The 26282-nt window shown below is 45.4% G+C and overlaps 1 protein-coding gene across 1 annotated transcript in view; it reads right to left on the bottom strand.

Moving 5' to 3' along the window:
- Positions 1-26282, bottom strand: part of LOC126209990 (endothelin-converting enzyme homolog) — a 309515-nt gene that overhangs the window by 253777 nt on the left and 29456 nt on the right. Inside the window, exon 6 of the mRNA XM_049939099.1 lies at positions 11578-11661. Within this exon, the coding sequence (XP_049795056.1) occupies positions 11578-11661 (84 nt within the window). The remainder of the gene's footprint in view (positions 1-11577; positions 11662-26282) is intronic.

The following is a 26282-nucleotide window of genomic DNA, read 5'->3' as shown; positions in this document are numbered from 1 at the left end:
ACCGCGTGACCGCTACGGTCGTAGTTTCGAATCCTGCCTCTGGGATGGATGTGTGTGATGTCCTTAGGTTAGTTAGGTTTAAGTGGTTCTAAGTTTTAGGGGACTGATCACCTCAGCAGTTAAGTCCCATAGTGCTCAGAGCCATTTGAACCATTTTTGAAGTCAAGTGCAGGATGAGGTTGAGTGGTAGATCAGAGGTTTAGTGTGGTACAGATGTGTGAAGCAGGTAGGCAACCATACCACGTAGACCCACTCGTGTTTACTACGGGCAAATGAGCGACCTTGAAAGGGGTCAAATTGCAGCTTTTCGAGGGATGGGATGGTGCTTTCGGAGAACTGCCACACAAGTTCTACGTGCTGTGCCAACTGTGCAACGACGTTGGTAGCAGTGATTGTGTGAAAACACTCTCATCCACGGAGGAGGTTCTGAACATCCACGCAGTACAGACGCCCGCCTGGATTGCCATATTGTAATGACAGCAGTGGCAGGTCCTACAGGTACCACTGCACACATAGGAGGTATATGAAGTCTTCACGGGTTGTCAGCCGAGCAGCATCGTCGTCTCGTAGCAACGTTTCGATGGAATGCGTCTCCATCATCTTCAGGCGAAATGTCGGGATGTAGTCGGTCGCGGGCTGACATCTCTGCTGGACCGCTCTCCGCTTCCCGCTGCCGGCCAATCACGCGCCACGCGCTCGCGGAATCGGCCGATGCGCCTCCTGGATCGGCCGGTGGTGGTGGTGGGGTGGGGCGGGGGGGGGGGGGAGACGCGTGCGCGGGGTTCGAGTCCCGGCGTCCGTCGCTGCTCCGTGCGCGGCCCTTGGTGGAACGGAACGTTCTTCTCTGATTTTCCTGATTGCAGGCTCCCAGGCTGCGCTGAGATGGTGGCCACTGTCACAGTTGATTAGGTTGTCGTGTAACCGGATTTCTATGGACTCTTTGATTACTGAGCCCCAAAATCCGTTTGTACTGCATATTTTCTTTGTGTCCTCGAAATCGAAGGTGTGCTTCTCGTCAATACTACACTCCTGGAAATTGAAATAAGAACACCGTGAATTCATTGTCCCAGGAAGGGGAAACTTTATTGACACATTCCTGGGGTCAGATACATCACATGATCACACTGACAGAACCACAGGCACATAGACACAGGCAACAGAGCATGCACAATGTCGGCACTAGTACAGTGTATATCCACCTTTCGCAGCAATGCAGGCTGCTAGTCTCCCATGGAGACGATGGTAGAGATGCTGGCTGTAGTCCTGTGGAACGGCTTGCCATGCCATTTCCACCTGGCGCCTCAGTTGGACCAGCGTTCGTGCTGGACGTGCAGACCGCGTGAGACGACGCTTCATCCAGTCCCAAACATGCTCAATGGGGGACAGATCCGGAGATCTTGCTGGCCAGGGTAGTTGACTTACACCTTCTAGAGCACGTTGGGTGGCACGGGATACATGCGGACGTGCATTGTCCTGTTGGAACAGCAAGTTCCCTTGCCGGTCTAGGAATGGTAGAACGATGGGTTCGATGACGGTTTGGATGTACCGTGCACTATTCAGTGTCCCCTCGACGATCACCAGTGGTGTACGGCCAGTGTAGGAGATCGCTCCCCACACCATGATGCCGGGTGTTGGCCCTGTGTGCCTCGGTCGTATGCAGTCCTGATTGTGGCACTCACTTGCACGGCGCCAAACACGCATACGACCATCATTGGCACCAAGGCAGAAGCGACTCTCATCGCTGAAGACGACACGTCTCCATTCGTCCCTCCATTCACGCCTGTCGCGACACCACTGGAGGCGGGCTGCACGATGTTGGGGCGTGAGCGGAAGACGGCCTAACGGTGTGCGGGACCGTAGCCCAGCTTCATGGAGACAGTTGCGAATGGTCCTCGCCGATACCCCAGGAGCAACAGTGTCCCTAATTTGCTGGGAAGTGGCGGTGCGGTCCCCTACGGCACTGCGTAGGATCCTACGGTCTTGGCGTGCATCCGTGCGTCGCTGCGGTCCGGTCCCAGGTCGACGGGCACGTGCACCTTCCGCCGACCACTGGCGACAACATCGATGTACTGTGGAGACCTCACGCCCCACGTGTTGAGCAATTCGGCGGTACGTCCACCCGGCCTCCCGCATGCCCACTATACGCCCTCGCTCAAAGTCCGTCAACTGCACATACGGTTCACGTCCACGCTGTCGCGGCATGCTACCAGTGTTAAAGACTGCGATGGAGCTCCGTATGCCACGGCAAACTGGCTGACACTGACGGCGGCGGTGCACAAATGTTGCGCAGCTAGCGCCATTCGACGGCCAACACCGCGGTTCCTGGTGTGTCCGCTGTGCCGTGCGTGTGATCATTGCTTGTACAGCCCTCTCGCAGTGTCCGGAGCAAGTATGGTGGGTCTGACACACCGGTGTCAATGTGTTCTTTTTTCCATTTCCAGGAGTGTATGTTCCGCCACAGCAGATTTGTTGGTCTGACCCAAGCGTACATGCCTAATGTGTTCACTGCGGCGCTGTGAGATGCAACGCTGCGTCTGCCGTATATATTGCATCCCACATTCGCATCCGATCTTGTACACACCTGGTGCCGTCACACTTAGTGGATCCTTGGTTGAACCGAGAAGGTCTTTGATTTTTCCTGCTGCGCGTAAAACGGTCTTCACTTTATGTTTCTCGAGAATTCTCGGCGATCTTGGACGTCGGAGGACCCGCTTGTGGCAAGAACGCACAGCCCATTGCTTCGTCTTCATCCGGTCTCTCTTCTCTCTTCTTGTGGTCGGTCTTCAGAGCTCTCCTTATTTGTGTCTCACTGTATCCATTTTTCTTGAAAGTGTCCTTTAGGTGTTGCAATTATCCTGGCAAGCTTTCCTTATCGCAGATGGACCTGGCCCTATGCACTAAGGTGTTGAGTATAGCATTGCGTTGCGCAGGGTGGTGGCAGCTATTGGCGTTAAGATACAGTACCACGACAACCTAATCCACCGCGACAGTGGCTACCACCTCAGCACAGCCTGGGAGCCTGCAATCAGGAAAATCAGAGAAGAACGTTCCGTTCCACCAAGGGCCGCGCACGGAGCAGACAGAGACGGACGCCGGGACTCGAACCCCGCGCAAGCGTCCCCCCCCCCCCCACCACCCCCCCCCATCACCGGCCGATCCAGGCGCATCGGGCGATTCCTCGGGCGCATGATTGGCCGGCCGCGGAGAGCGGCCCAGCAGAGATATCATCCCACGACCGACGATATCCCGACACTTCGCCTGAAGATGGAGACGCATTCCATCGAAACGTTGTTACGAGACGACGACGGTAGTCGGCTGACAACACGTGACGAGTTCATATATGAAATTCGCCGAGAAAGCCTGCACTCGCATATAACACATAGGAGGTGTGAGCTCAGACGGGTTGTGAACCGGTTATTAGCAGTGGGTCTACGGTCACGCACCACCTCTGGCCCATCTTCCAGTCACGCCACAGCACTGATGTGCATCGCTCGACACGTGCCACCAGGGGATCACTTGGAGCGGCGCGCTGTGGTCTTCAACGATGAAAGCGGATTCTGCCTGCAGGCAAGTGATCGGTTTGCGCTTACAGCGGGGACCTGGAGAGTGCCATCTTGCAGAGTGTACTCATTCAAGACACACCGGCCCCACCACACACCTTATGGTCTGGGATGCGACAAGCTAGAACACTCATTGCGCCTTTGGTGTTTTTGAAGCGGACATTAACCAGCACTCAGTACATGCAGGATATTGGTTCAAATGGCTCTAAGCACTATGGGACTTAACATCTGAGGTCATCAGTCCCCTGGACTTAGAACTACTTAAACCTAAGGACATCACACGCATCCGTGCCCAAGGCAGGATTCGAACCTCCAGCGGGGTTCAAGACTGAAGCGCCTAGAACCGCTCGGCCACAGTGGCCGGCTGCAGAATATTGTTGTATCCGTTATTTTGACCTTTGTGCGCCGGCCGCGGTGGTCTAGCGGTTCTAGGCGCTCAGTCCGGAACCGCGCGACTGCTACGGTCGCAGGTTCGAATCCTGCCTCGGGCATGGATGTGTGTGATGTCCTTAGGTTAGTTAGGTTTAAGTAGTTCTAAGTTCTAGGGGACTGATGACCTGAGATGTTAAGTCCCATAGTGCTCCGAGCCATTTGAACCATTTTGACCTTTGTGCAGCAGAAAGGTGCTCGCCCACTTACTGCCCATCAAACTCAGTGTGTTTTGCACCAACGTCCCTGGCGAGCACGATCTACGGATCTGTCTGCAATTGAGCATGTGGGGGATATGATGGACCGAGAGGTGATTCCTGCACCACGTCTACCAACAACTCTTACAGAACTACGTGAAGAGTTCGAACTGGCGTGGCATAACGTATCGGGAGACGGTATTCGCCATCTGTACGATCGACTGGATCCCAGCGTCAGCATCTGCATTGATACTTGTGGAGACTACACCACGTATCAACATCGGTATTTCACCATGGGTCGGTAACTGGTACCTCACAACCGCTTGTGATATTGATCTGTAAATGTATTTATTTCATGTAATCCATATGTACTGTCGCAACAATAAATCAGGAGTGAACTGGAAACCCCTAAAAGGGTGTACTAATTTTTTTCTGGCAGCATATTTTAGGAAGTGGTAGTGTAGATTGATTCGAATGAAATATCAGATGTAATACGAGGTGCATTCAAGGTCTAAGGCCTCCGATTTTCTTTCTCCGGACTGGAAAGAGATAGAAACATGAGCATTGTTTTAAAATGAGGCCGCGTTCATTGTCAATACGTCCCAGAGATGGCAGCACCGTACGGCAGATGGAATTTTACTGCCAGCGGCGAGAATGAGAACTGTTTTAAATACTTAAAATGGCGATGTTTTCCTTACTTGAACAGCATGCAATCATTCGTTTTCTGAATTTGCGTGGTGTGAAACCAATTGAAATTCATCGACAGTTGAAGGAGACATGTGGTGATGGAGTTATGCATGTGTCGAAAGTACGTTCGTGGGTGCGACAGTTTAATGAAGGCAGAACATCGTGTGACAACAAACCGAAACAACCTCGGGCTCGCACAAGCTGGTCTGACGACACGATCGAGAAAGTGGAGAGAATTGTTTTGGGGGATCGCCGAATGACTGTTGAACAGATCGCCTCCAGAGTTGGCATTTCTGTGGGTTCTGTGCACACAATCCTGCATGACGACCTGAAAATGCGAAAAGTGTCATCCAGGTGGGTGCCACTATGCTGACGGACGACCACATGGCTGCCCGTGTGGCATGCTGCTGAGCAATGTTGACACGCAACGACAGCATGAATGGGACTTCCTTTTCGTTGGTTGTGACAATGGATGAGATGTGTATGCCATTTTTCAATCCAGAAACAAAGCGCCAGTCAGCTCAATGGAAGCACACAGATTCACTGCCACCAAAAAAATTTCGGGTAACCGCCAGTGCTGAAAAAATTATGGTATCCATGTTCTGGGACAGCGAGGGCGAAATCCTTACCCATTGCGTTCCAAAGAGCACTACGGTAACAGATGCATCCTACGAAAATGTTTTGAAGAACAAATTCCTTCCTGCACTGCAACAAAAACGTCCGGGGAAGGCTGCGCGTGTGCTGTTTCATCAAGACAACGCACCCGCACATCGAGCTAACGTTACGCAACAGTTTCTTCGTGATAACAACTTTGAAGTGATTCCTCATGCTCCCTACTCACCTGACCTGGCTCCTAGTGACTTTTGGCTTTTTCCAACAATGAAAGACACTCTCCGTGGCCGCACATTCACCAGCCGTGCTGCTATTGCCTCAGCGATTTTCCAGTGGTCAAAACAGACTCCTAAAGAAGCCTTCGCCGGTGCCATGGAATCATGGCGTCAGCGTTGAGGAAAATGTGTACGCCTGCAGGGCGATTACGTCGAGAAGTAACGCCAGTTTCATCGATTTCGGGTGAGTAGTTAATTAGAAAAAAAAATCGGAGGCCTTAGAACTTGAATGCACCTCGTATGTATCCAGTGATCATAGACATGCAGATGTTAAAATCTGACAGAAATAAATATTCACTACGGCATTAAGCAATGGCAAGCAATTAAGCTTCAATTCAGTTTACACGAATACCAAATTCGAACCCGAACGATCAATTGGTTTCTTTTTATGTATGAGCCCTGCACGGCCAGTGTTCAGCCCGTTAATTGTTTGTCATCTTCTGTTACGGTACTGCCGCCTCGTTTACTTATTCCATTCACTGGTGTCACTAACTTCCTGCCTTACTTGTCTGTGAGTGGCAGCAGCAGCGCTTATCGATAAGCGCACTGTTGTACCATCTCTGGAGCGACCGATAGTATTTCCGGACCGTCGTGTGTCGGGTAGTCAGTGAGTGGGAGATGCACCATCAGTGCAGTCGCGACAGAGCAGCAGTCGCGGACGGACCAGCAGTCGCGTGGGTCGGTAGGCATGTAGCAGCAAGCGAGCCCCCGTCGCCCGGACTCGGACTGGAGCCGCTGGCGGCGTGCACGCGCGGTTGGAGTGTGAGCTGCTGCTTGCGAGTGCTACAAAGTTCTCCGCCCACCGATCTTGGACATGAAAGCTGAGTCCTCACTTTACTTACTATCGAGCCTTGGTTTGATCCTGGTTGTCTCTTTTGGGACATTCCCGCGAAAAACAACGTACGTGTATTTAAGTTGCTAAGATTGCAGCTGTCTTCCTGTGAAATTAAACTTAATTTATTCCCTGCTATGGAAGTGCACCAGCGGTATCTTCTGTCTTGTGGCCGTTGACGTTCTGGTTACCTGCCCTGGTCGTTGACGTAATTTTATGCAGTGTATTTTCCTCGTCATGTTGTTGCTGTCCAGCGTGGCGTGTAGTTCGACAGCTGAGGTGTTGTAGGTCGGTGCGGGCGCCGATATTCTGTGCATTGTGTATTCAAATCTTGTGGTCGTTCTGCAGAGCGCCGTTCCTTTTGTACACTCCTGGAAATTGAAATAAGAACACCGTGAATTCATTGTCCCAGGAAGGGGAAACTTTATTGACACATTCCTGGGGTCAGATACATCACATGATCACACTGACAGAACCACAGGCACATAGACACAGGCAACAGAGCATGCACAATGTCGGCACTAGTACAGTGTATATCCACCTTTCGCAGCAATGCAGGCTGCTATTCTCCCATGGAGACGATCGTACAGATGCTGGATGTAGTCCTGTGGAACGGCTTGCCATGCCATTTCCACCTGGCGCCTCAGTTGGACCAGCGTTCGTGCTGGACGTGCAGACCGCGTGAGACGACGCTTCATCCAGTCCCAAACATGCTCAATGGGGGACAGATCCGGAGATCTTGCTGGCCAGGGTAGTTGACTTACACCTTCTAGAGCACGTTGGGTGGCACGGGATACATGCGGACGTGCATTGTCCTGTTGGAACAGCAAGTTCCCTTGCCGGTCTAGGAATGGTAGAACGATGGGTTGGATGACGGTTTGGATGTACCGTGCACTATTCAGTGTCCCCTCGACGATCACCAGTGGTGTACGGCCAGTGTAGGAGATCGCTCCCCACACCATGATGCCGGGTGTTGGCCCTGTGTGCCTCGGTCGTATGCAGTCCTGATTGTGGCGCTCACCTGCACGGCGCCAAACACGCATACGACCATCATTGGCACCAAGGCAGAAGCGACTCTCATCGCTGAAGACGACACGTCTCCATTCGTCCCTCCATTCACGCCTGTCGCGACACCACTGGAGGCGGGCTGCACGATGTTGGGGCGTGAGCGGAAGACGGCCTAACGGTGTGCGGGACCGTAGCCCAGCTTCATGGAGACAGTTGCGAATGGTCCTCGCCGATACCCCAGGAGCAACAGTGTCCCTAATTTGCTGGGAAGTGGCGGTGCGGTCCCCTACGGCACTGCGTAGGATCCTACGGTCTTGGCGTGCATCCGTGCGTCGCTGCGGTCCGGTCCCAGGTCGACGGGCACGTGCACCTTCCGCCGACCACTGGCGACAACATCGATGTACTGTGGAGACCTCACGCCCCACGTGTTGAGCAATTCGGCGGTACGTCCACCCGGCCTCCCGCATGCCCACTATACGCCCTCGCTCAAAGTCCGTCAACTGCACATACGGTTCACGTCCACGCTGTCGCGGCATGCTACCAGTGTTAAAGACTGCGATGGAGCTCCGTATGCCACGGCAAACTGGCTGACACTGACGGCGGCGGTGCACAAATGTTGCGCAGCTAGCGCCATTCGACGGCCAACACCGCGGTTCCTGGTGTGTCCGCTGTGCCGTGCGTGTGATCATTGCTTGTACAGCCCTCTCGCAGTGTCCGGAGCAAGTATGGTGGGTCTGACACACCGGTGTCAATGTGTTCTTTTTTCCATTTCCAGGAGTGTATCATGTAGTAATTTCCCTGTTTGGATTTTATTTATTTGGATCATGTGTGGACTTCAGCCGAGTATTAATGTCTCTTAAATTAATATCCTTGTCTTTCCCTTAAGGCTTAAGTTTGTTACGCTTTTGTTTTAAGACAAGGCCTTCTGCCTTTTGATTGAAACTCTTCTTATTGCCTAATATGCGGCCTCCAGCCAAGTCTCATTAAAATTAAATTCCTAAGGCCTTCAGCCTGTTTAGATTGAATATTTGCAAAATATTCTTGGGTGAAACCTCCAGAAGAACCTTGTTTTTCAATTTCTTACTTAGGCCCTGTGTCTTGAATTTTGAGTGTGGCCTTCAGCCGATCTAAACTTAATCAAAGGAGGTCGATTAAAGTTTTGAGTGATTTGCATCCTTGTTTTGATATTGTGTATTGATGAATAAAGTTTGTATGTTGAGTGGAACTGACAGCAACATATTTTGGCCCCTTTTCACAACCTAATCCGCTCTGTCCTGCCATCACAGGCATCACAACGTATTCTTTGTAGAGTTCGCCTTTCAACCATCTCCACATGCAAAAATACAAGGGGATAAGTTTCCGTGACGTTAGCGACCAAGAACCGCTACCATTTCTGCCGATCCATCTTTCGGCGAATGTTAGCCTTTTTGCCGTCGCTTCGAGTTAGACGCATATTTTTGCGAGTTATCTTTCAATCAGCGTGTGTCTGTCCGTTTTTATTGTTTCTTGCTTCATGTTATTGTTGCTGCACCTTATTCGCTAAGTCATTTAGCTGGGCTCTGTACGTGAAATTTTGCAAATCGTTTATACAGGCTGTTTCAGAAGTGATGGTCAATAATTCACACATGGGAAGTACAGGCCAAAAGTAGTTAAAAAGCTCCACTAAACATTGGTCCACAGATCAACCGTTGTCGAATTACAACACATTTTCCGTTGCAGTTCATCAGTGTCTACGAACAAATGGCATGTCTAAACGTTACAGTATGTGTTCGAAATGTTGTTCATACGTCTGAATGCAACACTGAACTCGTGTCTGAAATGAGTTGCGAATCCTCTCAGGCAGTCCTGGGGAATTCTGTAAATGTCTGAAAGCTGCTTCAATCTGCTCAAGACGTAGCATAGACCAGGCTTTTGACATGACCCCACACACGGAAATCCATGGGTTTTAAATCGTGAGACCTTGGAGTCCATGGCATAGGCCCTCCTGTATGTATCCAATGTTGACCATACGTCCGAGTTAGAACCTGGCGCGCTCGTAAATGAAAATGTGTTGGATCACTGTGTCATGCATGAACCACACGTTCAGGCGTTGGTTCAGTGGGACATCATCATGTGCATCTGGAAGTACAGTCCCCAGAACCGCATGTACTACTGTCCCGTTAGTGTCTGTGATAGAAAGTGTGGTCCAGTGGTGCGGTCTCCGAGCAGTCCTACCCACACGCTCAACGAACAATGCTGTTGATTTCATGATACGTATTTTGCAATAGCACTGACATTAGCCCAAATGTGACAGTTATGGTAGTTAAAAATACCGTACAATGAAGGCTTTCACGATCGGATGTTTCAGCTGCTGAGAATTCTTCCGGCTTGTATGGCCATGGTCCATGAAACTCTTCTATCCCTGACATTTCGTCCAAGGCTACGCTGGACATCTTTGGGGGTGGTCTTGGTTGTGCCGAGTCCTGCCGAGTCCTGCCGGGTCCTGCCAAGTCCTGCCGTCCTGTCGAGTCTTGCCAGGTCTTGCCGAGTCTTGGCGAGTCTTGCCGGGTCTTTCCGGGTCTAGCCGAGTCTTGCTGAGTCTAGCCGAGTCTTCCCGAGTCTTGCCGAGTCTAGCCGAGTCTTGCCGAGTCTAGCCGAGTCTAGCCGAGTCTTGCCGAGTCTTGCCGAGTCTACCCGAGTCTTGCCGAGTCTTGCCGAGTCTTGCCGAGTCTTGCCGAGTCTTGCCGAGTCATGCCGAGTCTTGCCGAGTCTAGCCGGGTCTTGCCGAGTCTTGCCGAGTCTTGCCGACAGTCGGCAAGCCTTGGATTTAACGTCAGGGATAGAAGAGTTCCATGGCCCACGGCCATACAAACCGGAAGAATTCTCAGCAGCTAAAAATACTGTCACGGGTAAATTTCGCCTCATCAGCGAACAGAATACTGCTTACAAACAGAGGATGCTGCTGTTGCTCCCATTGTCAGAAATTCTTTCTAGGAGGGAAGCCTGCATGGTTGAGGGCATGCACTCGCTGGAGATGATGTGGATAGGATACTTGGTACGCACTGCCATGGTTCAGGACACGCTCTTGGGTAACAATTCTCCTTGTTGAAATACTAGAACGTCCGTGTGCAATGCGTAACACTCTTTCCCCAACATCAGGTGTTATGGAGACGCTGATGTAACCGGCTAAATGTGCGTCTGTTGGGCTGTCTGCGGAGAGGAAAAGCTTCTTCATACAACTGTGCAGCCTCAAGGGCACTGCCATTCGGTTTGCCATACATGAACAAATGTATTTCGCGCATGTCAGCGTACTTTTCAAAAAAAAAAAAAAAATTTCAGATGATATGTGAATTCCTAAGAGACCAAACTGCTGAGTTCATCAGTCCCTAGACTTACACACATTTAAACTAACTTATGCTAAGAACAGCACACACAGTCATCCCCGAGGCAGGACTCGAACCTCCGGTAGGAGCGGCCGCGCAATCCGTGACACGGTGCCTTAAACCGCGCGGCCACTCCGCGCGGCAGCGTACTTTTCATTGGTGTAAGCCCTGCCCATGGTGCCTTCATAGTCGTAACTGATCTTGAGGCCGGTACAGCACAGTGCACGGAGGGGGAGAGGGAAGTAGTTGCGCATGCGTAAACAGATAGTCGATACCAAACCTTGAGATACCAACATCAGTACCACGGAATCCAGGGTCGTTTACAGTTGGTTCCCAGCTCGAATTAATGCGATACCTCGACATCGGTTGATTTGTGTACCCATGTTTATTGGAGCGTTTTGGCTACTTTTGGCCTGTGCCTTTCTTGTGTGAATTATTGACCTTCACTTCTGAAACACCGTTCATAGATGAGACGCATGATGTGGCTTCGTCAGGGTGTCCCCCGTGATCGGGAAGTGCTTATTCCCACTGTGGAGGGGTGGATATAACGTCGTGGGTGATCAGTACACACGGAACGATGGGGACTCACTTCTGAACTATTGTGACGCTACTTACGGGTGTCCATGCAGACGCGGTACATCAGTCTGGCCTTCCTCACGGGCTCGGGGTCCTCATCGCTGTCGTTCTGCTTCAGGAAATCTGAAACAAGCAGTAAGGCCCCTCCGTGAGCTACTGTCCAAGGAAGAGTGGTAGGTAAAATAGTGTTCGTTACCAGGAGACTTATATGCGTCGTATATGGCGTCACATTCGAGTTCGATTCGGTGGTAGTCGGTCAAGAAGACACCATACTAAAGTACTTGAGTTGACGAAATTCGTAGTCACAGAAAAGTGTCATCTTTCAACTATCTGGGACGTTAGGTCGGCCATGATAGAGATTATGGTACTGACACAAAACTAGTAGAGTTTGGATACACAGCGTACAAACTGTTAATCACATACTTCAATAAAATTCTTCAGGGTATCAGACCGCATCGTCATAATTTAAAATGCGCCAACGTTTCGGCCAGCGTTGCAGCTAGCCTTCATCAGGGCCTTACGTTAACTGCTAAATGAACACACTTGGTTCCTTAAATAGCTGCACGAGAAAACCGTGTCATTACTTGATTGGCTGTAAAAGGAGGAGCAGGAGGGGTGAAAGGTATGCTTTATTGGTGTTTCCTTTATTATCTGTCATTGGCTGAAAAAGCTGTTTTCTATTGGTCTTTATATTAATCCACCCCATTGGAGGAGACGGACGAATAGCGAAATTTCTTCTCAACACATACTAATCGTACAGTGAAGGTGAGGCATCGTTATAAAGGTTCTTTGACAGGCTTCTGATTAGGCTGTTGACTGTTAATACACATCTAGCTTCATACCTATATTTTACGAAGTACAATTATTACTCACGAATAACAGACTGCCTTTTCGTGTTATCCTATCGCAAATACCATTTTATTTGTTTTAAGATACTTATTAGCTGCATAATTTGTATATAGCATTGTCTCATATAGTAAGCTTGACCATTGCAGTGGTCAATTGTATCTTTTCCCCTATCACTTAAAGAAAATAAAAAACCAAAAGTACACGAATATTACATTCTTACGTCAAATATCGTTTACATCTAGGTATTGTAATGCTTTGTAGAGAATTTTGTTGGAAGTTATATACATTGGTACACAAGTGTGTCATAAATTCACGATTATTATTTCACCTCATTCAGTTCATTTATAAAAATGGCTTTTCTTCGTTCCCACGACTACCCTTATCCAAATGACTATATTTATTCCAAATAATGTCATCATTTACAACAACAGGAATGTGAAAGTTTCGAACAAATGGTTCAAATGGCTCGGAGCACTATGGGACTTAGCATCTGAGGTCATCAGTCTTCTAGAACTTAGAACTACTTAAACCTAACTAACCGAAGCACAAGATACACATCCATGCCCGAGGTAGGATTCGAACCTGCGACCGTAGCGGTCGCGCGATTCCAGACTGAAGCGCCTAGAACCGCTCGGCCACACCGGCTGGCAGTTTCAAACAGGTCTCCCGGCCTGTTATATAATGCAAAGACGAAAAGACGAGTAGTCATTGTGAAAATATGACTGACCACCTCTTACCCATGGCTGCACTTGCACATCAGCAGTTCTGTTATGATGAGTCGTGGTGAGTAAGTCACCTATAGCACGTGCCATAATGTCAGTTTCAATCACGTGTCCACCTGTTGGGGTAAGTGTAGCTCAAGTTGTGCGAACTCCTCCAACTACTCGTACTTCAACAGGAGCGTTGGCATCTGTACATAGTGCAGCGTGTGCATTAAGCAACAAATTTAATGTTTTTTTGATATGGTGTATAGTCACTGGCTTAAAAAGATGATGCTCCATTCCCTGCTTCCCCATCTTTACGTCATATTTTTATTGGTCGTCTCTTCAGCGACTAGGTATTCGATAATGATAAAAGGGCGATGCGGACAACACAAACACCCACCCCCGAATGGAAAAAAACCCTGTTGAAGCTTTAGTTTGGTATCAGATGAGTGACGGGAACTGAAAGAAAATATGGACTTTCTAAAATTGTTAAAAAGAGTTTAACTTACGAAGAAGGAAAACAAATAATTTGTAGCTTGCAGCAGCTCAAGTTTAATAATAGTTGTACACGCAATAGCGTCAGCTACCCTCACTTGTCTGCTTGTTACCCACACCTACTCTCGACGGTCGCAGGTTCGAATCCTGCATCGGGCATGGATCTGTGTGATGTCCTTAGGTTAGTTAGGTTTAAGTAGTTCTAAGTTCTGGGAGACTGATGACCTCTGATGTTAAGTCGCATAGTGCTCAGAGCAACCTACTATCGAATGTCATAATCAAATGCAGCCTCACTAAAAGCCTTCGACATTCTACATATAAAGGCACAATGTCTCTCTATTTTGTCGTACAGCATTGAAAATGACGCTGTTGTTGTGAATCTTCAAGCTTCTCAGAAGCTATGAGACACGTGACGCTCAGCGGCTAAAATGCGATGGCCTTGTCAGCGATATTAGTGTGAGAGTAGCGATTAAACACGTTGAGGACTGTACAAGCATTGAATTCAATGGTCTGAATCGTGTTATGTAGTATATACGAAACAATAAAACCATTTTCACACACACGATAAAAATCAAAAGTCAGAGAGTAAACAGCTGTTTCAAAGAGTAATTATCGTTCCATATTTGGCGTTAAATTCTTGAAAGCAATAAATGTGCTACACACGTTCTGAAGTAGCGCATGTTCTCCCTCAGTGTTCAGACTATCTTCAAATTACATTTCATCAAAAACGGTTCAACGGTTTAGTGGTAAAACTGTAACAGAGTTACTCTCGCACTTATAATATTTGTATGGATTATGTTAACACAAATTTAACTACCTTACATGAAATGGAAAATGTAATAATTAAACAAAACAAAAATGCAAGAAATGCCTAGGACCTAACGGGATTAATATAGATTTGATTAAACATGGTGGATTATATGTTACGCTCAGAATTTTACTTCTTATTGATACCTGTTTCCTGAACAGTAAAATTCCAGAAGACTGGCTTTCGTGTAAGTGTTGTGACTGTTGAAAAGAGGGGATCACAGGAATACTTCAAATTATAGAGGTATCAATACGTTAAAAACTATCAGCAAAGTGTTTTCAGATGTACTAAACAACAGATTAAAGTTTATTACGGCAGTGGTACTTCTAGAAGAACGAAGAGGCTTCATAACAGGAAGATCTTGCAACAATAACGTACACTGACGGAAAAGAATTAAAACAGTTAGTGCAGAGTAATGAAATTTTGGGAATGAATTTGTCTAGGTAACATATTTACGTGACTGATATTGCAACAGCACAGGTAAATGTAAAAATGGCACGATAAGCCATCGCAAATGTGGAATGCTGGTAGATTAATAACAGGTGTAACCAACAGCATTTTGAGTGCAAGCATCCAAACGTGCATGTATTGTGTCGTACAATCGCTGGATGACAGTTTGTGGTATGGAGTTCGACGCCTGTTGCACTTTGTAGGTCTGTACAGGGACGGTTAACGCTGGTTGAGGACGACGCTGGAGCTGTCATCCGATGATGTCTCATACGTGCTCTATCGTGGACATATTTCACAATCGAGTACGCTAAGGCAACAAGTCGACACTCTTAGAGCATGTCGGGCTACAACAGCGGTATGTGGGCGAGTGTTATCCCGAAACTTCCTGGCAGATTAAAATTGTATACCGCACTGAGACTCGAACTCGGGACCTTTGCCTTTCGCGGGCAAATGCTCTACCATCTGAGCTACCCAAGCACGACTCACGCCCCGTCCTCACAGCTTTACTTCTGCCAGTACCTCGTCTCCTACCTTCCAAAGTGCTCAGATGCTAGAGCACTTGCCCGCGAAAGGCAAAGGTCCCGAGTACGAATCTCTGTCCGCCACACAGTTTTAATCTGCCAGAAAGCTTCATATCAGCGCACACTCAGCTGGAGAATTGAAAATCTCATTCTGGAAACTTCCTCAAGGCTGTGGCTAAACCATGTCTCCTTTCTTTCAGGAGTGCTAGTTCTGCAAGGTTCGCAGGAGAGCTTCTGTATAGTTTGGAAGGTATTAGACGAGGCACTGGCAGAAGTAAAGCTGTGAGGACGAGGCGTGAGTCGTGCTTCGGTAGCTCAGATGGTAGAGCACTTGCCCGCGAAAAGCAAACGTCCCGAGTTAGAGTCTCAGTCAGGCACACAGTTTAAATCTGCCAGGAAGCTTCATATCAGCGTACACTCCGCTGCAGAGTGAAAATCTCATTCTGGAGTGTTATCCTGTTGGAAAACACATCCCTTGGAATGCTGTTCATGAATGGCAGCACAACATGTCGAATCACCAGACTGACTTCAGTGGTGTCAAGCGAGAGCTCGTTATTAGAGGGCAGGGTGGATTTCAGTTGTGTTTTCTTATGACAGCTGGATCTGCTTCGGTAGCAGCGATGGCCGTGTGTTGGGCCTGTAACCAACCTGTCTGCGCGCCAGACACACCAGACCCACACCTTGAGGTACCTTCTGGGGTATGACGCTGGAGCACTCTCGTGGTCATCCCACGCACCCCTACTTTGCAGGTCGTTTTAGTGAGACTGGACATCGCGACATCCAAATCCACCAAAAATAAACATGAAATGATTCTTATTACGGTATATTGATAATTTTTACTTGTGCACCATCTGACAGCAACTGAATAAAACACAATTTTAGTGCCATACGCGTTTCGCCTTTATTTTCTGCAAGGCATCATCAGTGGCCTGGAATATGTACATATGTTAGCTATTTAATTTACATTTTTGTCCCTGTGCCTAATTAAATTGCTAACATGTGTACATATTCCAGGCCACTGATGATGCCTTGCAGAAAATAAAGGCGAAACGCGTATGATACTAAAATTGTGTTTTATTCAGTTGCTGTCAGACGGTCCACAAGTAAAAATTATCAGTATATCGTAATATTACATGCAACTGACGAAGACAGGACTACAAAAAGTTGAAGATGTTGATGAAATGATTCTATTTAAAACTCAAATAAAAATACAGTTGACGCCTTCCTAAGAGACTGTTTCCACTCATTCCAAGTAACTGTGTAACCGCAGACCAAATGTATGTTGAAAGAAATACTATCGGATATAACTGGAAGGAGAACCAGCATTGGTCGTATTTTTTTGTTTTATTATTCGCAAAATCGATTTTCGGTCACTTAGTGATCATCCTCAGTGCTGTTATATACAATTAAAATTGGTAGGCACTGGTATCAACAAGCTTAGAGCTTAGAGCTCAGATGATGTGATCGCTCTAAGCTTGTTGATACCAGTGCCTACCAATTTTAATTGTATATAACAGCACTGAGGATGCTCACTAAGTGACCGAAAATCGATTTTGCGGATAATAAAACAAAAAAAATACGATCAATGCTGGTTCTCCTTCCAATTATATCCACTATTTGGTCGTGGTGCATGGAGTCGCCAATCAATACTGTCGGAGGCAACTGAGAGATATTTACCAAATAAATTATTAAGAGATGGTACTGATTCCCATCCTACACAAAACAAAGCACTGTTACAGGAGAAACTAAAAATGCCAAATTTTTAAGAACGTGGAATCCCCAAGATCGTCGAAGTTTTACAGAAGCTCGAAATTTACCGCAAACTCCAAAGCGAGATGCTTTTAACAGTTTCCACAACGTAACTCTCTCTCGAAATCTGACAGAAAGACGCAGTCAACACCTTCCCTGCGCGATAAAAATGGTGTTGTTATTGATGACAAGTCCACTAAGGCAGAGCTACTAAACACGATTTTCCGAAATTCCTTCACAAAAGAAGACGAAGTAAATGTTCCAGAGTTCGAATCGTGAACAACTGCCAACAAGAGTAACTTAGAAGTAGATCTGGAGTCCTCTATGTAGCAAAGCAGCTCAAATCATAGAAGGACAGTCTTCGGGTCCAGACTGTATGCCAGTCTGGTTCCTATCAGAGTTTGCTGATGTAGTACGACGGTTGTCCAGAAAGTAAGTTGTGATCGGTCGCGAAATGGTCACCACAGTGAAAACACGATGAAGCTTTGCACAAATGTGTTGGGCAGTGTCTCTAGTATGCCCGTCGATCGCATCAAGACGCTCTTTTCAGATGTGAGCGCACTGTGAGTGAGTAAAGGTGCCTAGAACAACGATGCCTCCCGCCAAGTAGGAGGGGCCGCTAGGAGGCTTCGCCTTAATGAATGCAGCCCACCTAACACAACTGCCACGCACTTCCTCCTTCTTGGCAATTCTCAGCCGCACTCTGCAGGGGCAGTGAAGATGCTCCTGCAGCCTTTTCGATGGGATGTGTTCGATCACCTACAACACAGCCCTAATTGGCTCGTCCTGAGTATCATCTCTGTTCACATGAAACGCTGGATACGAAGACAACACTTGGGCGCAGGCTACGCGCTATAGACCAGTGTAGAGAACTATCGGAAAACACAGGCGGCTGCCTTCTATGACGATGTTGTTGGAAATTTGGTATACCGCTCTGACAAATGTCTAACAGGGAGCGGCGACTATGTAGAGAAGTATCTGGAAAGTGTAGCTAATTCTTGCAAATAAAATGTCTCTGATTTTCACTGTGGTTTCCATTTAGCGACCGATCGGAACTTACTTTCTGGACAATCCTCGTAGCCGGCCGAAGTGGCCGTGCGGTTAAAGGCGCTGCAGTCTGGAACCGCAAGACCGCTACGGTCGCAGGTTCGGATCCTGCCTCGGGCATGGATGTTTGTGATGTCGTTAGGTTAGTTAGGTTTAACTAGTTCTAAGTTCTAGGGGACTAATGACCTCAGCAGTTGAGTCCCATAGTGCTCGGAGCCATTTGAACCATTTGAACAATCCTCGTAGCTCCATACTTGGCAATCACATATAACCCCGCTCGACGAAAAGTTCGTACCCAGAGAATGGAAAGCTGCACATATCACACCAGTATTCAAGAGACGCAATAGGAGTAATCCACTAAATTACAGGCCCACATCATTAACGTCGATACGCAGCAAGGTTTTTGGAACATATGTTGTGTTCGACCATTATGAATTTCCTAGAAGAGAGCGATCTTTCGACACAGCAAACGGAGGTTCAGAGGATATTGTTCTTGTGAAACACAAATGGTCCTGTATTCACATGAAGTAATGACTGCTGTCGACGGGGGATTTCACATACATTTCATATTTCTATATTTACAGGAGGCTTTTGGCACTGTTACTCATGAGCAGCTTTTAATCAAATTGCATGCTTATGGCGTATCGTCTCAGTTGTGAGTTGGATTTGTGATTTTGTGTCAGAAAGTTACAGTTCATGATGAATGATAAAAAGTCATTGGGAAAAACAGAAATGATATCTGGCGTTCTCCAAGGATGTGTTATAGTTTCGCATCTATGTAAACGATTTAGGACACAATCTGAACAGCTCTCTTAGATAGTTTGCAGATGATACTTTCATTTACCGTCTTAATGTAATCTGATTATGAAAACCAGCTACAAAATGATTTAGATAAGAAACTTGCATGATGCGAAAATTGAAAATAGACACTAAATAATGAAAAGCATGAAGTAATCTAAACGAATACTAAAAGGAATCCTTTGAAATTCGGTTACACGTAAAATCATTGAAGCGGCGAGAATGATATAGCCCAAAGCTGCACTTTTCTCAAAATACGTTTTTTGTGTTAGTTCTGCTTCCTCAACAGAGGAAGCTACTGCGTAAATATTTTAACTTGTTGTTCTCATACGGTGAGGAAGCAGTCTTTTTCGCATCTGAAACAACCCAAAGCCACAGTACAATGGCGCTTCCAAAGAAGAGGCTACTTCCATGCATAAGCGAAAAAGAAGATTCAGATACAGAAATGGCTAGTTCTGAAGACTACTTTTCGTCCAGTGGCAGCAGTTATTGCCCCTCTCATGAATTTTCATCTGAAAATGAATTGGTAAGTCTAAAATACTTACTTTTTAAACATTTGAAAGATTGAGGCTTAGGTCTGCATTAAAGTGAAATATTATTGCGTAATTATAACTGTTATCTACTCGCTAATTAAAATATGTACATGTGAATCATGAACAAATTCTACTTCTCCTATTAATTACTGCATTATTGGTAATAATTTAAATATTATAAGCCTATTTGTATAATATATTAACGTTTGGTATATGTGTTAAAGTGGCTTTGGTTTTTCTCATTCTGAATACTTTATTTGGCTTAGGATGCTGATGAATGTGAAAGGTCTCCTGAAGTATCACCTGCTAAAGAACCTAAAGGCAGAAAAAATGGGAGAAATATGAGAAATTGAAAAAAGGAAAAATGTAAACGTCGTAGAAGTTGTGGCAGACAGTACATATCTGATAAAACAGGACAAATTGTTGGTGCTCAAAAATGTGTGTGAAATCTTATGGGACTTAACTGCTAAGGTCATCAGTCCCTAAGCTTACACAGTACTTAATCTAAATTATCCTAAGGACAGCCGGCCGAAGTGGCCGTGCGGTTAAAGGCGCTGCAGTCTGGAACCGCAAGACCGCTACGGTCGCAGGTTCGAATCCTGCCTCGGGCATGGATGTTTGTGATGTCCTTAGGTTAGTTAGGTTTAACTAGTTCTAAGTTCTAGGGGACTAATGACCTCAGCAGTTGAGTCCCATAGTGCTCAGAGCCATTTGAACCATTATCCTAAGGACAAACACACACACCCATGCCCGAGGGAGGACTCGAACCTCCGCCGGGACCAGCCGCACAGTCCATGACTGCAACGCCTTAGACCGCAGGCTAATCCCGGGCGGCTGTCGGTGCTAAAATGCTTGTTCCTGGATGTAAATGTAAAAACAGGTGTTGGGGCAAAATTCATGAATGTGTAGAGCAGATATTCAATTCTTTTTGGTATATGGGCGATTTCAATTGACAAAATAATTACTTCTAAGCAATATTAAGATGCAACAAGTGCAAAGGAGGTAACTATGATTAATGATAATTTGAAATTGATTTTTATATCACGTACTTTTTATAAATAAAATATTATTATTTTGATTAATAAATTTCACTTTTTAAGGTACCCAATGAAAAGAAAAAGCACAATTTCACGGCGAAAGGTCACTTTTTCGTACCAGGTTAAGGTTAATGGCTGTAATATTTTGGTATGCAGAGAAGCATTTTTAAGTGTGCATGGGCTTCAGAACAATCAAGGACGCCTTAAGAACTTACAAAAGTACTTGCGTGAGGGACACTCCACTTCTTCAAAAGATAGAAGAGGTATTTAACGATTAAGTTAATGTCGCTTCCAAGAAAAACCATAATTTTGTTCTGTTGTGCTTATTTATCCAGTGTTTTTCTTTGCATATCATATTCAGACACAAATTCACTAAATTTTGTCTGACCTGGGCATTTACCTTTAAAATCACTTTTTCTTTTTCTTTGTTTCCAGGAAAAAAGGGAACCCATCAAGGAAAATTTCACAAGAAGCAGTTCAGACAGTTCACAATTTCATAAATAATATACCTAAGTATGCCAGTCACTACAGCCGCTCACAGAAACCCAATAAAGTGTACTTCGACCATGACATGTCCATTTCTTCATTATATCAAGAACATTATTTGAAATATTGTGAAGAAAATAATGCACCACAAGTAAAAGTTTCGAAGTTTCAAGATATATTTAACCAAGATTTTAATATTGGTTTTAAATTGCCTCGTTCAGACACATATCATGTTTGTGACGAATTTCAAATTCAATTAAAAAATGCACAGTTGACCAACTCTGAAGATATTATAAAAAGATTAAAAATTGAAAGTGACCTACATCATGCCAAAGCATCTGCTGGACAAAATATGATTACACAGCTTTCCAAATTAGCTAGGGAAAGTAAGATATCCTTTGATCTACAACAAACCTTTTCAACACCAAGTCTTACATCTGGGCCTGCATTCTATAAGAGGAAGTTGTGGACTTACAATTTTGGTATTCATGATTGCGGGTCTGAAAAGGGACATATGTTCGTGTGGAGTGAAGATGAAGCAAAGCGTGGATCTCATGAGATAGGAAGCTGTCTGATAAAATTCTTAGAAATACAAAATTCTCAGGCAAACATTCTTCACATTATTAGTGGTAATTGCAGAGGCCAAGGCAAAAACTGGGCAATTGTTGCTCTAGAGAGATCACTAGTGCGTTCAGGAAAATTTAAAGCCATTGAACATTGGTTTCCACAAGTTGGACACACTCGACTGCCCTGTGACCGAGATTTCGGTCGAATTGAGAAGCACGTTAGGAACAGAAACCCCACTGTGTACACCCTTCATGATTGAGTTACAGTCATTAAAGAATCGTGCAAGAATAAGCCATTTTCAGTCGTTAAAATGAAGCAAGCAGACTTTATAGATCTGACATCCCTGCAGATAAATATTGTAAAAAAGGACAAACATGATGATGAATCTCAAGTCCGATTTTCTGAAACGAAAACTTTTCGTTTTGATGAAGGTTCAAAAAAATGGTTAAAATGGCTCTGAGCACTATGGGACTTAACATCTGAGGTCATCAGTCCCCTAGAACTTAGAACTACTTAAACCTAACAAACCTAAGGACATCACACACATCCATGCCCGAGGCAGGATTCGAACCTGCGACCGTAGCGGTCGCGCGGTTCCAGACTGTAGCGCCTACAACCGCTTGGCCACCACGGCCGGTGTTTTGATGAAGGAATCCCATCACATTTAAAAGTGAAGTATCAGTACACTGAATTTGAAGAATTCAGAAAATTCACTAAAAAAAGGAAGAGCACATCAGGAGAGTAATCCGTTCCAGCTCTCAAGGAAGTACTTAAAGCCCATTCCAACATGTGACAAAAAACTCAAAGATGTTATGTCATTAATGCCATACATACCGGATGTTTCGAAGGGATACTTCAACAGTCTGAGTGAATCAAAGGAACAAAGCGATGAAAATGAAACAGAGGTGGTAGATAATGGCTATATTGTGTGAAACACTGTAGTGACTATCATTGTAAGTTATGTTGTATATTGATGCACAAATTTTTGTAAACTTTGTGTAAAGTTAGTATGAGACAGGCCAAAGCCCAATGTTGTGTCACCCAGGGAAAAACATATTTTTATTAACAATGTTTAACTTTATTCACAATATAACTATGCAAAAATGTCTATTAACACATTAGAGAAATAAACTAGTTTTGTCAAAAAACCCGAAAAGTTGAAATATGATTTATGGATTTATTCGAAGTTTTAAAACCCTCCCCTGAAAAATTTACATTTTGTGGCTTTGGATTATGTCATTCTCAACCCTTCATATAAATTTCAAGTCAGTCGATCCGTTTGAATACCTAGGTGTTACAAAAAGGAACAGCTTAAATTAGAACGATCAGTTAGAAAATGTTGTGGGGAAGGCAAAACTAAGACTGCGTTTTGTTCGCAGAACACTTAGAAGACGTTAAGGTCTACTAAGGAGACAGCCTACACTACTCTTGTCCACCCCCTCTGGATTTCTACTGCGCAGTATGGGATCCGTACTAGATAGGATGGACGAAGCATATCAACAAAGTTCAAAGAAAGGCAGCTCGTTTTGTATTATTGCGAAATAGGGGACAGGGTGTCACGTATATAATCGCCAGCTGAGGTGACAATAATTGAAGCAAGAGTGATCAAGCCATCAAGTAAATAACAGTGAAATTGTCAACTTTGACTGTCGAAAGAACAACTTTTGTACAGAAACGTTTCAAATACGCAGTCATAAACTCTTTATTAATCTACCCATCAAATAATTTTTTTTTTGCTCTAATCACTATGGGACTTAACATTTGAGGTCATCAGTCCCCTATTTTTATGACTACTTAAACCTAACTAAACTAAGGACATCACACACATTCATGCTGGAGGCAGGATTCGAACCTGCGAGTGTAGCAGCTGCGCGGTTCCAGACTGAAGCGCCTAGAATCGCTCGGTAATAACGGCCGACTGCGAAATAAAATGTCTTAGAGATTGTAGAATTTTTCGCAAACCTAGATTAAAGCTGTTTCTCTTTCACTCCTCGTTCTGCACCATAGTGGAAAATACAACAAATGATCAGCGTGTAATCATTATTATCTATTTTGTTATTTTTAGTTCTATATATAAGGGTCGAGAAACAGATGACAGGCCGGCCGGTGTGGCCGAGCGGTTCTAGGCTCTTCAGTCTGGAACCGCGCGACCGCTACGGTCGCAGGTTCGAATCCTGCCTCGGGCATGGATGTGTGTGATGTCCTTAGGTTAGTTAGGTTTTAGTTCTAAGTTCTAGGGGACCGATGGCCTCAGATGTTAAGTCCCATAGTCCTCAGAGCCATTTGAACCAGCCAAACAGATGACAGTTATAAGAGTCGGAGGGATGAAAGGGAAGAAGTGGTTGAAAAGGGAGTGAGACAGAGTTGCAGCCCATCCATGGCGTAATTCAATCTGTACATTGAGTAGCAGTAAAGTAAAACCGAAGAAAAATGTGGAGTAGAAATTAAAGTCCGGGGAGAAGAAACAAAACCTTCGAAGTTCGCGCATGACGTGGTAATTATATCAGAGACAGCAAAGGACTTGGAAGAGCTGTTGAAAGAAGCGGGTTGTCTGTTGAAAGGAGATTGTAAGATGAACATAGGCAAAGAAAAACAAGGACAATGGAATGTAGTGGAATTAAATCAGGCGATGATGAGGGAATTGGATTAGGAAACGAGACAATTAAAGTAGTACTGTTTTAGTACTAGGCCATTAAAGTAACTGACGTTAGCCGAGGTAGAGGCGATATAAATACTAGACTGGCAATGTCACAAAGATCGTTTCTGAAGAAGAGAAATCTGCTAACATCGAATATAGATATAAGTTTCCAGAAGTTAGAGCACTTGCCCGCGAAAGGCAAAGGTCCCGAGTTCGAGTCTCGGTCGGGCACACAGTTTTAATCTGCCAGGAAGTTTCATAGATATAAGTGTTAGGAAGCTTTTTCTGAAAGTATTCGTATGGAGTTGAGCCATATATAGAAGTGAAACGTGGGTGGTAAACAGCTCAGACAAGAAGAAAATAAAAACTTTTCAAATGTGGTGCTACAGAAGAATTTTAAAGACTAGATGCATATGTGACATAACTAATGAAACTGAGGAGAAAAGAAATTTATAACATAATTCGATTAAAAGAAGGGATCGGTTGATACGACACATTCGGAGACATCTACATCTACATATGCGTAATTACTCTGCTATTCACAATAAAGTGCTGGCATGGGGTTCAAAGAACCACCATTATGCTGTCTCTCTACCGTTCCACTCTCGAACGGCACGCGAGAAAACGAGCACTTAAATTTTTCTGTGCGAGCCCTTATTTCTCTCATTTTATCGTGATGATAATTTCTCCCTATGTAGGTGGGTGCCAACAGAATGTTTTCGCAATCAGAGGAGGAAACTGGTGATTGAAATTTCATGAGAAGATCCCGCCGCAACGAAAAACGCCTTTGTTTTAATGATTGCCACTCCAGTTCACGTATCATGTCTGTGACACTATCTCCCCTATTTCGCGATAATACAAAACGAGCTGCCCTTCTTTGTAGTTTTTCGATGTCATCCGTCAGTCCCACCTGATGCGGGTCCCACCCCGCACTGTAATACTCCAGAATAGGGTGGAAAAGCGTGGTGTAAGCAGTTTCTTTAGTAGACCTGTTGCACTTCTAAGTGTTCTACCAATGAATCGCAGTCTTTGGTTTGCTCTTCCCACAATACGAGGGCTATCCACAAAGTACATTACGTTTTGGAATTAAAAATAAATAAAGTATTGGAAAATCTTTTTATTATATACAGATGAAAGCCACACTTCGTCGTAAAATTCGGCCGCCTGCGCCTTCAACCACGTGGTTACCCCTTCTTGAAGCTGTGCGTCGTCATCAAAACGCTGCATAGCCACCCACTTCTTCATTGCTGGGAATAAGTGGAAGTCGCTCGGTGCCAGGTCGGGACTGTACGGCGGATGAGGAAACAACTCCCACTTAAAAGATTCGAGAACTTCACGAGTGGCATTTGCCGTGTGGGCCCGGGCGTTGTCGTGAATCAGCAAGATCTTTAAGCCCAACTTTCCCCTGCGCTTGTTTTGTACTGCTCTTCTGAGGTTGTGCAGAGTTTGGCAAAACCTTTGAGAGTTTATTGTAGTGCCTCTTTCCAGGAAATCCACAAAAATCGTATTTCTACCGGGTTACTGATTAACCACGTGGTTGAAGGCGCAGGCGGCCGAATTTTACGACGAAGGAATTTCCAAGCTCGTCCATCGCTACGATAAGTGCCTTAATTTAAATGGCAACTATGTAGAAACGTATTATTTAAGTGTGGCTTTCATCTGTATATAATAAAAAAAATTTCCAATACTTTATTTATTTTTAATTCCAAAACGTAATGTACTTTGTGGATAGCCCTCGTATTATCCATGTGATCGTTCCATTTTAGGTCATTTGTAATTGTAATCCCTAAGTCTTTAGTTGAATTTACAGCATTCAGATTTGTGTGACTTATCGCGTCATCGAAATTTAGCTGACTTCTTTTAGTACTCATGTGAATAACTTCACACTTTTCCTTATTCAGGGTCAATTGCCACTTTTCGCACCATACAGATATCTTATCTAAATCATTTTGCAAGTCGTTTTGATCATCTGATGACTTTACAAGACGGTAAATGACAGCATCATCTGGAAACAATCTAAGACGGCTACTCGGATTGTCTCCTATGTCGTTAATATAGATCA

The sequence above is a fragment of the Schistocerca nitens genome, chromosome 10 (assembly GCF_023898315.1).
Source record: "Schistocerca nitens isolate TAMUIC-IGC-003100 chromosome 10, iqSchNite1.1, whole genome shotgun sequence".
In the NCBI taxonomy this organism is placed as follows: Eukaryota; Metazoa; Arthropoda; class Insecta; order Orthoptera; family Acrididae; genus Schistocerca; species Schistocerca nitens.
Note: the sequence above shows the minus strand (reverse complement) of the source record. Positions and strands in the feature narration are given on the sequence as shown.